The 14,835-nt window shown below is 43.0% G+C and overlaps 1 protein-coding gene across 2 annotated transcripts in view; it reads left to right on the forward strand.

Annotated features, from left to right (window-relative positions):
- EIF4B (eukaryotic translation initiation factor 4B) overlaps window positions 1–14,835 on the forward strand; it is a 73,414-nt gene that overhangs the window by 31,710 nt on the left and 26,869 nt on the right. For both annotated transcript variants that reach the window (XM_073613550.1, XM_073613551.1), the window contains exons 5-7: window positions 1,832–1,886; window positions 11,892–12,029; window positions 13,450–13,581. In XM_073613550.1, the coding sequence (XP_073469651.1) occupies window positions 1,832–1,886; window positions 11,892–12,029; window positions 13,450–13,581 (325 nt within the window). The remainder of the gene's footprint in view (window positions 1–1,831; window positions 1,887–11,891; window positions 12,030–13,449; window positions 13,582–14,835) is intronic.

Here is a 14,835-nt window from a genome sequence, read left to right on the forward strand (position 1 = left end):
CGGTGCCCTCCGCAGCTTACTGGGGAAGTGAGGGGAAGATGGCCCCCACCCGGCTCCATGACATTGCAGGGTGGCAGCGAAGTCAAAACGTCACTTCTGCCCATAGCTCTTAAAGGGCCATTTTTTTTTTAATCCTTTTCTTAAATGACAATTTTCTTTTTGACCCCAGATCTCATATTTAAGAGGTCCTGTCATGCTTTTTTTCTATTACAAGGGATGTTTACATTCCTTGTAATAGGAATAAAAAGTACACAATTTTTTTGTTTTTTTTAAAAAAGTGTAAAAATAAAAGGTAAAATAAATAATGAAAAATTTTTTAAAAGCGCCCCATCCCGCCGAGCTCGCGTGCAGAAGCGAACGCATGCGTGAGTAGCGCCCGCATATGAAAACTGTGTTCAAACCACACATGTGAGGTATCGCGCGATTGGTAGAGTGAGGGCAATAATTCTAGCCCTAGACCTCCTCTAACTCAAAACATGCAACCTGTAGAATTTTTTTTAAATGTCGCCTATGGAGATCTTTAAGGGAAAAAGTTTGTCGCCATTCCACGAGCGGGCGCAATTTTGAAGCGTGACATGTTGGGTATCAATTTACTCGGCGTAACATTATCTTTCACAGTATAAAAAAAAATTGGGTTAACTTTACTGTTTTATTTTTAATTCAAAAAAGTGTATTTTCTCCAAAAAAAGTGCGCTTATAAGACTGCTGTGCAAATACGCTGTGATAAAGTATTGCAATGACCGCCATTTTATTCTCTTGGGTGTTAGAAGCCCCAAACATTATACATTTTTTTTCTAAGTAATTTTCTAGCAAAAAAAAAGTTTTTAACTTGTAAACACATCTAAAAAAGAGGCTCAGTCCTTAAGTGGTTAAAGACAGCACCTGAATTATTTATATATATATATATATATATATATATATATATATATATATATATATATATATATAAATAATTTTTTTTTTTTTTTTTTTTAATATATATATATTCTCTCTTGTACATAGTGTGTGTGTGTTACACAACATTTGCTACATGGTTGTTATGAGCAATTCTAAAGTGAGTCTCCTTGAAAAGGCCACAGTTATTGTAGCTCAGTCATGGACATATGAGCTGGGCTTTCTGGGGCTCTGTAAAGCTAGAACTGCTGAGTGTAGCAGAATCTCTCGTCGTTTTTATTTTTCCTTTTGTGAGTGTGGAATGCTGACTGTGGAAAGGTACACATCAATCCTTCTGCTGACTCTTTTTTTTTTTTTTTTTTTTCAGTTACTCGAACAGTGTGTTGGGCAGTTCATGCTCCTGTTTCTGATGTGTTTAGTTGGTTCAGCCTAGAGCATACCTTTTTGTACCATGTTCCTCACTTGTCTGTAGATCCCTTAATATTCTGAGCTCTGCATAGTATCATGTGATACGCTGCTCTATCCGGCTGAGATGATGTTCCTTGCACAACCACTTGCTGCTGGAGCGGAGTCGGTCAACTCCCCTTTGTAGTCCTTGCAACTCTGTGGTGATGCTGGACTGATACCCCCGAACCCTGCTTCCGATGCATTGCTTTATATATGAAGGAATCACCTTCAAAGAAACTTCCCAGAGCCCTGCCTGTGTAGTCTTGCAATGTGCTAATTTGGTTATCTGGCTGCTCAGTAGTTTGAACCACAATTTGAACAAGCATGCAGCCAGTAATTTCAGAACGCTTCTGGATCAATTACTTGAGGCCAGGTGATAGGCATGGCAGCTATCTAGCATTTTAAAAAGATTACAGTCATAGTAGTTGCAGATCTGAGTTCTTACATTATCACTTGTTTTTATTTTTCTTGAATTTCTGTGTATTTCCAGTCTCTAGGAAACAGAAGGATAAGAGTGGACATAGCTGACCAAGCACAGGACAAAGGTAAGTAGTCTATGCGATAATGCATTTGTCTTTAACCCTTTTGCTGCCAGGCCCTGCCCTCTGCTTACCACCCCAAACTACATTTTCTGAATGCACAGGGCCCGTAATAATTTTTTTCACAGTGCAGTGTGTTACAACGTGAAGCAAAGCTTTATTTTTTTTTAGGCTACCTGCACATGGACATTTGGCAGATCCTGTGTGCTGTTGTGTTAAATCTCCGGCGCTTTCTGGTTGCTGGGGAGCCTCGTGTTCCATGTACATTTTCTAATACGAGTGAATACCTCTACACAGCCATGCTCTGGTGAACAATGATAGCTTCTGTCCTGGCATTTTTCCATGCATTCACCTCACCACTCAAGTTTTTGGAGAAATACATACGCACATTCACAGGTAAATACTGATGCAAAAGCTATCAGCGTTGATCTGAGCATGGTTGCGTGCAGCTGTTCACTTGTATTGGTGGCTGCATATAGCACGTAAAAGTGGCTGGCTTTTTTTCTGCCTCAGCTCACAGGAGCTGCCAAGCGTTTGTGTATATGAGGTCTTAATGAATGTCTGCAATCAGTGGCTTATTATTCACTGATCATAGCTATTCATTAATCGGCTGAGTCTAGATGACTGTTCTGCTATAAGTTCAAAGTCTCTGAAGTGAGCTTATAGCAGAAGGAAATTCAACAGACATAAGGATTACTGAGCTGACCAGCTGCCAGCAGTTCTGTTCTGCTATTATCCATATGTTGATGGCAGCAAAAGGAGTGATTAGAACAATTTTTGGCCTTTTATTGCAACAAAAACTTGATTTATTCTAAACTTTCTACATTTTTTACATTGTACTGAAAGTTTTTTTTGTTGCCCTTTCTGCTCCATTTTAGAAATTTAATTTCACTTCCCATGCACATGACTCCCTTTTGTCAGGGCAGGAAGTAAGGAGATATCTGTCCTTTGGGTACGCAGGTAGCAGTAAAAGTCCTTCCTGCTCTTTTCAAAACTGAAAAAGTTTTAGCTGGAATTAAGCATTATTTTTTTAAATACAGCTTGTCTACATATGCTCAGTAGGATTTCCAGCTTATACAGTGATTACAAACCATAACAGAACAAATTAAATTAAGTTTATTTCCCAGTAAGAGAGAACCTCAAGATCACTGTGGACTGTCTTAGGATAGCCTCTCCTAATGGTGTCAGAAAACACTTTGCTTTTACTGATATGCCCTCTCACTTCCATGCAGAAAAGAAACGTTGGATGAGGGCTGTGATATTGTGAGTCTAAGTAGATATTGTACATTCTGTTGAATATAGAAATTTTGCGTTACTTTTTGGTTCCCCACAGACAATAGTCACATGTTCCTTGGATTCTTAAAGGATAAGTTCACATTTGAAACTTGTTACATGTTCCACCCATATTTAGGGTGAAACGTGTAACCTAGTCCATCTCCTGCATCCTCTTCCCCTCGGAAAGGGGGGGTGTTCCTTTTTCCAGCTACGTGGTTCTTTTTTTGAATTTTTGTTTTGTTTTTCTTCTGACATGTTTTGTATTCTTTCTTTTACTTGGACGTTATAAGTTTCACTTCGTAAATACAGCTGGATAAAACGAAAATGATGTCCGTCTTCATTTCAGGCAAAGCAACAAACTGTGATTTATTTTAGAGGGGGGAGGACTTTTCTATACGCACTGTATTTACTGTAAAAAAAACATGCTAGACAATATACTGTAGTAGGTTTGTAAGAACCTCACACTATGTAGTTCTTGGTAATTTTTGTTGCTTTAAATATATTCTGTAGGTTTGATCATAGACAGATGAACCCAAAAACAACTTCCCATTCAACTCACATGACTGACTAAAGCCGTAAACATTCCTTCCCTCTCCTTGAGGATCATTCAGGCTGTACAGATTTATATTTCTCTTTCTGCAGTCAGAACTCCTGCTTATCACTATATAGAATAGTTCATAAAAATGCTGCCTTATTTCTAATTAAGAACATGTTATGAAGTAGAGATTTTTTTCATTTACTTTCACTTACTATCTGCAAGATCAGCATACAGTGCCTTGCAAAAGTATTCACCCCCCTTGTCTTTTTACCTATTTTGTTACATTACAGCCTTTAGTTCAATGTTTTTTTTTTAATCTGAATTATGTGATGGACAAGAACACAATAGTCTAAGTTGGTGAAGTAAAATTAGAAAAAATATATACATAAAACTATTTTTCAGAAATAAAAAAATAATTGGCATGTGCGTATGTATTCACCCCCTTTGCTAAGAAGCCCATAAAAAGCTCTGGTGCAACCAATTACCTTCAGAAGTCACATAATTGGTGAAATGATGTCCACCTGTGTGCAATCTAAGTGTCACATGATCTGTCATTACATATACCCACCTTTTTGAAAGGCCCCAGAGGCTGCAACATCTAAGCAAGAGGCACCACTAACCAAACTGCCATGAAGACCAAGGAAGTCTCCAAACAAAGGACAGTGTCGTTAAGTACAAGTCAGGGTTAGGTTATAAAAAAAATATCCAAATCTTTGATGATCCCTAGGAGCACCATCAAATCTATCATAACCAAATGGAAAGAACATGGCACAACAGCAAACCTGCCAAGAGATGGCCGCACACCAAAACTCACAAACCGGGCAAGGAGGGCATTAATCAGAGGCAGCACAGAGACCTAACCCTGGAGGAGCTGCAGAGTTTCACAGCAGAGACTGGAGTATCTGTACATAGGACGACAATAAGCCGTACGCTCCATAGAGTTGGGCTTTGTGGCCAGATGAAAGCCATTACTTTCAGCAAAAAACAAAATGGCACGTTTTGAGATTGTGAAAAGGCATGTGGGAGACTCCCAAAATGTATGGAGGAAGGTGCTGTGGTCTGATGAGACTAAAATTGAACTTTTTGGCCATCAAAGAGAACGCAATGTTTGGTGCAAACCCATCACATCACCCAAAGATCGCCATCCTCACAATGAAATATGGCGGTGGCAGCATCATGCTATGGGGATGTTTTTTAGCAGTCGGGACTAAAACTGGTCAGAGTTGAGTGAAAGATGGATGGTACTAAATACAGGGATATTCTTGAGCAAGACCTGTGTACCCCTCTGTGTGATTTGAGGCTAGGACGGAGGTTCACCTTCCAGCGGGACAATGACCCCAAACACACTGCTAAAGCAACACTTGAGTGGTTTAAGGGGAAATGTGTTGGAATGGCCTAGTCAAAGCCCAGACCTCAATCCAATAGAAAATCTGTGGTTGGACTTAAATATTGCTGTTCACAAGCACAAACCATCCAACTTGAAGGAGCTGGAGCAGTTTTGCAAGGAGGAGTGGGCAAAAATCCCAGTGGTAAGATGTGGCAAGCGACTTATCTAAAGCGACTTGGAGGTGTGCTAGCCGCAAAATGTGGCTCTACAAAGTATTGACTTTAGGGGGGTGAATAGTTATGCATATTGTCGTGTTTTTTTTGTTTTGTTTTGTTTTTTTTGTTTTGTTTTGTTTTGTTTTTTTTGTTTTGTTTTTTTTTTGTTTTTTTGTTTTTCTGTTATTTTGTCCTATTTGTTTAAAGACTTTGCTTCACAAAAAAAAAAAAAAAAGTCTTCAAACAAATGGTACAAAATAACAGAAAAAAAAAGTTGTGAGCATATTCTGTAAATTAAATGATGCAAATCCTCAAACAATCCATCTTAATTCCAGGTTGTGAGGCAACAAAACACGAAAAATGCCAAGGAGGGGGGGGTTGAATAATTTTGCAAGGCACTGTACCTTGCATTTAATGCACAATCAATCTATAATCAAGCTGATCTACAGTATCTTGCTTGAGATTGATGGCCTTATTTTCCCTATACATCTTTCAGGACACCACTTGAGAGAGTGACTCCTCCCCTTGCAAACAGGAAACACCTCTTCCACCAAACTTTAAAAGGAGGCTCCTTTTCACACACTGTCAGTTTTTGTGTTAACTCCAGAGGGAGCACTTTGTGGGGAAGTCAGGGCTCTCAGGTGCTGTCCTGGGAGCTCAGGTTTCCTGTGTCTTCACCAAATGCTTTTTTACCTCATGAGAGCTGTTCCTCCCATTCCACAGCTGAGGTTAGGTGCTGCTGGCTGGGCTCCCTCTCCCTCTTCATCTGGGCTCAGGGTGAGTCTGACTGTCGTGGGTATCACTCCTAGGCGGCGGCAAGGCAGGTGTTGGCCGTTTATTGTGTTTTTTTTTTTTTTTTTCTCCGGTCCACCACCTGTTGCTTATTTCACCGCCGCCATCTTGGGGATGGCAGCGGGGCTCCATCCGCCGGAAGTGAGGCATCCGGGAAGGGGGTGGCGTCCATGGAATAGGCGTACGGCGTCATTTCCGCCGGAATTCGCAGAGGGAAAGGGGAGGAACGGGGCTGGTGCTTATTTAGCGGTTCCGGACTGGTGCTATTGGAGTCCGGAACCGGCGTTTTAGCCACACAACACAGCAAGCGCTCCTCGATGGAATTGATGGCGGCAGCAAGTGGGACAGGCACCAGCAAGGCCCAGGCAAGGGGCAGTTGTATACTGTCCTCCTTGTACTGTGGGCGCTCTCGCTCTCTCTCGCTCTCTGAGGCAGTTTAGTTCTTACTGTGCACCTGTGGTGAGCATCCTTGGAAAAAGGACAGGTTGTCTCACTGGGATGGTTTCTTCTTTTTGTCTTATGGCAGGCCAAGAGCTCTGATCCAGTGGCAAAAAGGAAATGCTCTTCATGTAAATCCAAACTACCTGAAGGATGGAAGAAGTTATGTCAAGCCTGTATTGATTTGCTAGTTAAAAAAGAAGCTTCTTCCGCTTGCAGCGACTTGATTGCATCTGTTAAAGAACTTGATGTGACTATCCAATCTTTTCGCCCATCCCTGAGTCAGCTTACCACCTCAGTCCTCTCAAGGCTCACTTATAGTCCCGACGGAGACTGAGGCATCTCCTACCCCAGAGGGACATTCCCCCTCTCAATCTGAGGATTCTGATGAGGGGGAGGAAGGAGAAAATTTACCTTCAAAATTTAAATTGTCTTTAGAACAGGTAGATGGCCTGTTAAAAGCGATTTATACCACACTGGGTCTGGAAGAGGAAAGAAAGGAGTTATCTCTGCATGATAAAATGTATGCAGGGCTCAGCGAGCACAAAAATCGCAATTTCCCAGTACACTCAGTTATTTCTGAGACTATTAAGAAAGAGTGGACAGAGCCAGAGAGAAAACCTTTCTTTCCCAAAGCCTTAAAAAGGTGTTTTCCTTTTGATGAAGATCCAGCGGCGGTTTGGAACAAAAGCCCCAAACTAGATGCCGTGTTTTCCTAAGTCTCGAGGTCAACAGATTTGGCATTCGAGGACATGGGGGTGTTGAGAGATCCCATGGATAAAAGGATGGACCAGCTACTAAAAAAAGCATGGCAATCCATCATGGGAAATCTTAAACCTACTATGGCAACTACGGTGGTATCCAGGAATATGGAGTTCTGGTTAGATCAACTTAAGGCCCATATCTCAGCAGACTCACCAAAACAAGAAATTTTGGATTAATTCTCGACTCTGCCGCTGTTGCATTTATTTCTGATGCATCAGCGGAATCAATTAAAATGACAGTTGGATCTGCTGCCTTAGCTAACTCAGCCAGAAGGGCTCTGTGGTTGAAAACTTGGCCGGGGGAGGCGGCATCCAAAAACAAGCTGTGTGGGATACCGTTCCTGGGAGACTTGCTTTTTGGTCCTGACTTAGATGTGGTTCTAGATAGAACAGCTGATAAAAAGAAGTCTTTCCCCATCAAAAAGAAAAAAACTGCCAAACGTTTTTTTTTCGTTCCCAAAGGGCTCAAGAACAAACCAAGCCCCGGGAGAAAAGGAAAAATTGGGCATCGCAGAAGGGAAAAGGAAATGTCCTTTTCCATCCTCCTGCAGCCTCTGGTATAACGCAATGACTTGTGCTGACCAGTGGGGGGAAGGCTTCAAAGTTTCCTCCCCCTTTGGGCCAGCATGACAGAAAGTCAATATATTTTAGACATGCTGTCCCAAGGTTACAGGATAGAGTTTTCGGATCGCCCGCCAGAAAGATTCTTTGTAACAAACTTTCCAAGGGATCTAACAAAGGCCCTGGCCATGAAAAACCTTTTAAAGGATCTGAGGCACCAGAGGGTAGTGATACCAGTATCCCCAGAAGAACAGGGTCAGGGCTTCTATTCACACATATTTCTGATAAGAAAAACCATCCGGAAACTTCCGTCTTATCCTCAACCTAAAACCCCTGAACAAGTCAGTCCTATACAAAAAGGTTTGTATGGACTCAATTTTCACAGTCAGGAACATTCTGACAAAAGATTGTTTTATGGCATCAATCGATCTGAGGGATGCTTATCTTCATGTTCCTGTAGCACCTCAGTCCCAGAGATTCCTGAGGTTTGCGGTGAATATGGGCAAAGAGATTATTCTCTTCAGTTCAGGGCTCTTCCCTTCGGCCTGTCGTCAGCTACTCGTCTTTTTACGAAAATAATGGCGGAAGCCCTCGCCCCTCTTCGACTCCAGGGGATTGTGGTAATTCCATATCTGGACGACCTCCTCTTCTTCTTTTTTTTTTTTTGCCCCATCCAGGGAAAAGTTGCAGGAGGATCTGAACAGAGCCCGCAGTCATTTGGAGTCACTAGGGTGGATGGTGAATGTTCAAAAATCGAATTTCATTCCAGCTTAGTAAGTACTGTTTCTGGGCTATTTGATAAATTCGGTGGAGCAAAAGATTTTTCTCCCAGAGGAGAAAAAGATCAAGGTTCAGAGGGTAATAACAGCACTACAAACAAATCAACTGATTTCAGTCTGAACGTTTGTCGGCTCTGGGGACATTAACCTCTTCTATGCCAGCCATCCAATGGGCAAGGCTGCATTTCAGGGCTCTCCAGAGGTTCCTTCTAAGAACATGGAACCACAGGACAGAGTTTGGATACGAAAATAAAGTTCCCTACCAGAGTCAAACATTCACTTTGGTGGAAAAGTCAGGTGGTACTGCAAAGAGATCTTCTTTAGTCTTTTCCGAATGGAAAAGCGGTCATGACAGACGCCAGTTTGCGGGGATGGGGGGCCCACATGGGTCAGGCCTTAGCACAGGGAACATGGTCCCAGTTAGAGGCCCAAAAATTCTCAAATTGGAGAGAGCTAAAAGCGGTTGCCCTAGCATTAGCTTTCCTCTCTCAAGACCTCATAGGTTGCCATGTCCAGATTTTGTCAGACAATGCCACTACCAATAGCCTACCTGAACAAACAGGGAGGCACAAGAAGCAGGGCTCTTCACTTACTGTCAGTAGAGATTCTGGAGTGGGCGGAGAACCACTTACTATCTCTATCCACAGTCCATCTCAAAGGCAAATTAAACGAAGTGGCAGATTATCTGAGCCGACAAAGTTCAGGAATCAGAGTGGAGTCTGAACAGGGAGGTATTTGCATTAATCACCAGTACTTGGGGCCTTCCGCAGGTAGACCTGTTTGCTTCAAAACAAAACACGCAGCTCCTGAATTTTTTTTCTCCCTTCAGAGAGACAATTGCTCTCAGGGGATAGGTGCTCTGGCACATCCATGGGATTTTCACCTAGGGTATGCTTTTCCTCCATTCCGGTTAATCCCACTAGTGTTGAGAAAAATACTGAAAGAGAGAGTATCAATAATTTTGATTACTCCATATTGGCCAAAGAGAGCTTGGTTTTTCACGATTCTTCAGTTGGCAATCAAACCATGTTGGCATCTTCCGCTCAGTCAGGATCTGTCGATTCAGGGGCCAGTGCATCATCCAGATGTAGGCAGGTTAAAGATCACTGCCTGGTATCTGAGGAGCAGTTAATGAGATGCAAAGGCTTTTCAGAACATTTAACTACTACGTTGCTTTCCAGTAGGAAAAAGGTAACCAGGGATATTTACGCCAAAGTATGGAAAGTCTGTTTCTTTCTGTTTTTCAGAACATAGGGAGGTTAAAGACCTAGTTTCAGTCCTGGAGTTTTTGCAAAAAGGTGCAGAAAAGAATCTTGCGGTCAGCACTCTTAAAGTGCATGTGGCCGCTTTTGGGAGTTTATCTGGAGAGATCCTTATCTTCAGAAACTCTGATCATGAGATTTTTCAAAGCACTTTCCAGGTCTAGACCGGTCCCGGTGAGGCATTTCCCAAATTGGGATCTCTCGGTGGTTCTGCAAGCTCTGGCAAAAGAACCATTTGAGCCTTTACAGGCCATATCCCTAAAGAATTTAACTTTAAAAACAATTTTTCTGGTAGCAATTACTTCAGCAAGAAGGATCAGCGAACTGCACGCCCTATCAGTAAAAGAGCCTTTTTTGTCAGTTTTTCCTGATAGTTGTAAACCCGAAAAAAAATATTTTTTTTTTTTTTTTTTTTTTTTATATCATACTGTAGAGTATAAGATTTCCTATCATTTGAGCCCAGTCTTGCCACACAGAGTTAATCCATCTCTGAGCAATCCTCTTTTATTGTTCAGTGAGACAATTCTTAAAAAACTGAGAAAAACTTTTGTCAAATACTCCCCCTTGCTGTGAGTGACAGGTGATTTACATCTCGTGCTCTAGCCTAAGAGACATGCAGTATTTTTAAATTCCCTCCCCCACTCCTTTCTTCAGCAGCTCTGCAAGGATTGGCTGTTCCACACCTGACCATGATTTGGCATGCTGAAGTCATGTGGTTACTTTCCTGTCTTTTCACTGGATGTTAGAGATCATAGCAAAAGTTCAGTGCTAGAAATACACAGAGAAAATGCATATTGACAAGGGGAGTGTAGATGTGGGCGAGTCTGACATCACGACTCCACCCACCGAGCTCCAGACAACAGACCCACCCACAGAATATGCAGTTTTTCGGGTCTCATAACAGACAGAGGGGAGACATTTGACATGTAAGGATACATGCAGGAGGCATGTATATCCTTATAGATGACACCTATGGCAGTAGTTTAGAAAGGATGACATTGGGTTTACATCAACTTTAAAGTAGATCCGGGGTTTTTGCCAAAAGTGGCAAGCTTTAGTAACAGGTCTCAGGAGATTACTGTACCAACCTTTTGTGCTAACCCTTCGGGTGAAAAGGAAGAGCAGTTTCACAACTCGGACGTAAGAATTATCCTATTACATTATTTGGAAGTAACAGGAGGGTTTAGAGCTTCAGATTCATTATTTGTTCTTTTTTCTGGAAACAAAAAAAGGCCAACAAGCATCGAAAGAATCATTGGCTAGATGGCTTAAGACAGCTATTTCTGTAGCCTATTCTCAAATGGGTTTATCTTCCCCGCTGGGAATTAGGGCTCAATCAACGAGTGCCCAGGCCACTACATGGGCAGAAAGAGCTGGTGCCACCCCAGATCAGATTTGTAAGGCGGCTACGTGGTCAAGCTACTTAACGTTTGTCCGTCATTACAGACTGGATCTCCTGTCGGCAGGGGATCAGGCTTTTGGCAGAAAGGTTCTGCAGGCTTTGGTCCCTCCCTAGGGGGGTAAGTCTCTATTATCCTCTCAAGTGCTGTCCTGAAAGACGCTTAGGGAAAATCCAAGTTAGACTTACCGGTAACTTGTTTTCCAAGAGTCTTTCAGGACAGCAGCATCCCGCCCTATTGTGTGTATGTGTGTATGTATATGTATGTGTGTATGTGTGTATATATATATATATATATATATATATATATATATATATATATATATATATATATATATATATATATATAGTGACTAATCATATCTTGATTATGTGTTCCAGTTTGGGGCCGGAGGTTCTCTACTACTACTACTACTGACAATGTTGGGAAAGGAGCCTTCTTTTAAAGTTTGGAAGAGGTGTTTCCTGTTTGCAAGGGGAGGAGTCACTCTCTCAAGTGCTGCCCTGAAAGACTCTTGGAAAACAAGTTACCGATAAGTCTAACTTGAATTTTTTTTTTTTTTTTACTCCTGATATTTGTACAATATTTAGCAGTCATGTACAAGGACTTATTATTTTCCTAAGCAGTAACTTTGATTTACCACAATTTCTTTGTGTTTAGATCGGGATGATCGCTCATTTGGCAGAGATCGGGACCGCAATAGAGACTCTGATAAGACCGATTCCTCTGACTGGAGGGCGCGTCCCACGACAGATGCGGATGATTATCCTCCTCGCCGCGAAGAGGGCTTTGGAGACAGTAAGTGGTTGTGCCCAATAGAGATTCACTTTTGAAAAGAGAATCCTCCTTGTCCAGATTTCCTCTATGTGAGGTACACACTGGTAACCTTTTGTTTATTTTTGTTCACTGTACTAACACAAGCAATGTTAGTACATCAATAGTTTTTTTAGTTTTGTGTGTGTATATAGCTAAAAAAAAATATAGGGAAAAGAAACAGGGAAGCGGCAAGTAGTTGAATGGAGGACCAAATCGTGGTATTCATATGACTTTATTAACCGCTTCCCTACCCAGCCATAGACAAATGACGTCCACAGATGGGATCTCCCATCCTGAGTGGATGTCATATGACGGCCTCGGGTTCCCGGCCGCCCGCGTTGCTCGGGACCCGGTGCGTGTGCCCGGCGGCCGCGATGTCCGCCGGGCACCCGCGATTGCCGTTAACCGGGCCGGACCGTGGATCTCTGTGTGTAAACACAGAGATCCACCTCCTGTCAGCTCAGAGGAGAGCGAACGGAGGAACACTGATCGGTCTCCTCCCCTTGTGCATCTCCTCCCCCTACAGTTAGAAGCATTCCCTAGGAAACACATTTAACCCCTCCCCCGCCCCCTAGTGGTTAACCCCTTCACTGCCTGTCACATTTACACAGTAATCAATGCAATTTTATAGCATTGATCGCTGTATAAATGTGAATGGTCCCAAAAATGTGTCAGATGTGTCCTCCATAATGTCGCAGTCACGAAAAAAAAATTGCGATCGCCGCTATTACTAGTAAAAAAAAAAAAAATTATTTTTTTTTAAAAAATGCCATAAATCTATCCCATATTTTATAGACGCTATAACTAACTTTTGCGCAAACCAATCAATATACGCTTATTGCGATATATTTTTTTTTTTTTTTTTTTTACCAAAAATATGTAGAATACGTATCGGCCGAAACTGAGGAAAAAATTTATTTATTTTTTTAAAAATTGGGATATTTATTATAGCAAAAAGTAAATATTGTGTGTGGTTTTTTTTTTTTTCAAAATTGTCGCTCTTCTTTTGTTTATAGCGCAAAAAATAAAAACCGCAGAGGTGATCAAATACCACCAAAAGAAAGCTCTATTTGTGGGGGAAAAAAGGACATCAATTTTGTTTAGGTACAACGTTGCACGGCCGCGCAATTGTCGTTTAAAGTGTGACAGCGCTGAAAACTAAAAATTGGTCTGGGAAGGAAGGGGGTGAAAATGCCCGGTATTGAACTGGTTAAAGCAACATATATAAAGATCGTAAAAACACCCTCTAATCACCCTAAAATGTGTCTGTATATACCCCCAACAGTGCAAAGATAGTGAAGCATTATAGACATTTAGAAGCAATTGAATGTTAGTGGCTGCTTCAGTGCATGATAAATATATTTTCTTTAGACCTGTGATACTAATGCCAATCTTCTGACAGGGTATCGAAGTGATCGAAGTGACCGGTATGAGTCAGACCGGTATCGTGATGGCCCGCGCAGGGATGACCGATATGATCGAGACAGAGGAAGGGATCGATACGATGACCGTGATCGCCAGGGTTATGATAGAGGCAATTATCAAACATGAGCTAAATACAAAGTGTTTGACATGTTGTTCAGATTGGATCACTTGTATTCATTGCATTGCACTTATTTAATTTCTATAATTGATGTGTGATTGGCCTACATTAATAAGGTTTGGAGCACTTGTCTGTCATCTGCTTTGTAAATGTGTGAAAATCTAGAAACAGATGTTTCTCCTGGACTGCATATTTGTTGGATGAGTGCACTTAGCATGACTAGCTTTTTCAGACCTTTACCCTTTTTCGTCTTCCTCTTCCTCCATTAGTACATCTTTACATGCACTTTTACACAGATAGACGCACGCAGGCAGACAGACACGCAGACAGGCAGGCAGACACGCAGACAGGCAGGCAGACAGACACGCAGGCAGACAGACAGACAGACACGCAGGCAGACAGACAGACAGACACGCAGGCAGACAGACAGACAGACACGCACGCGGACAGACAGACAGACAGACACGCACGCGGACAGACAGACAGACAGACACGCACGCGGACAGACAGACAGACAGACACGCACGCGGACAGACAGACAGACAGACAGACACGCACGCGGACAGACAGACACGCACGCGGACAGACAGACAGACAGACACGCACGCGGACAGACAGACAGACAGGCACGCGGACAGACAGACAGACAGACACGCACGCGGACAGACAGACAGACACGCACGCGGACAGACAGACAGACAGACACGCACGCGGACAGACAGACAGACAGACAGACACGCACGCGGACAGACAGACAGACAGACAGACACGCACGCGGACAGACAGACAGACACGCACGCGGACAGACAGACAGACAGACAGACACGCACGCGGACAGACAGACAGACACGCACGCAGACAGACACGCACGCGGGCAGACAGACTGAGACACGCACGCGGGCAGACACGCACGCGGGCAGACAGACTGAGACACGCACGCGGGCAGACAGACTGAGACACGCACGCGGGCAGACAGACTGAGACACGCACGCGGGCAGACAGACTGAGACACGCACGCGGGCAGACAGACTGAGACACGCACGCGGGCAGACAGACTGAGACACGCACGCGGGCAGACAGACTGAGACACGCACGCGGGCAGACAGACTGAGACACGCACGCGGGCAGACAGACTGAGACACGCACGCGGGCAGACAGACTGAGACACGCACGCGGGCAGACAGACTGAGACACGCACGCGGGCAGACAGACTGAGACACGCACGCGGGCAGACAGACTGAGACA

Source organism: Aquarana catesbeiana, linkage group LG02, assembly GCF_042186555.1.
Source record: "Aquarana catesbeiana isolate 2022-GZ linkage group LG02, ASM4218655v1, whole genome shotgun sequence".
Lineage (NCBI taxonomy): Eukaryota > Metazoa > Chordata > Amphibia > Anura > Ranidae > Aquarana > Aquarana catesbeiana.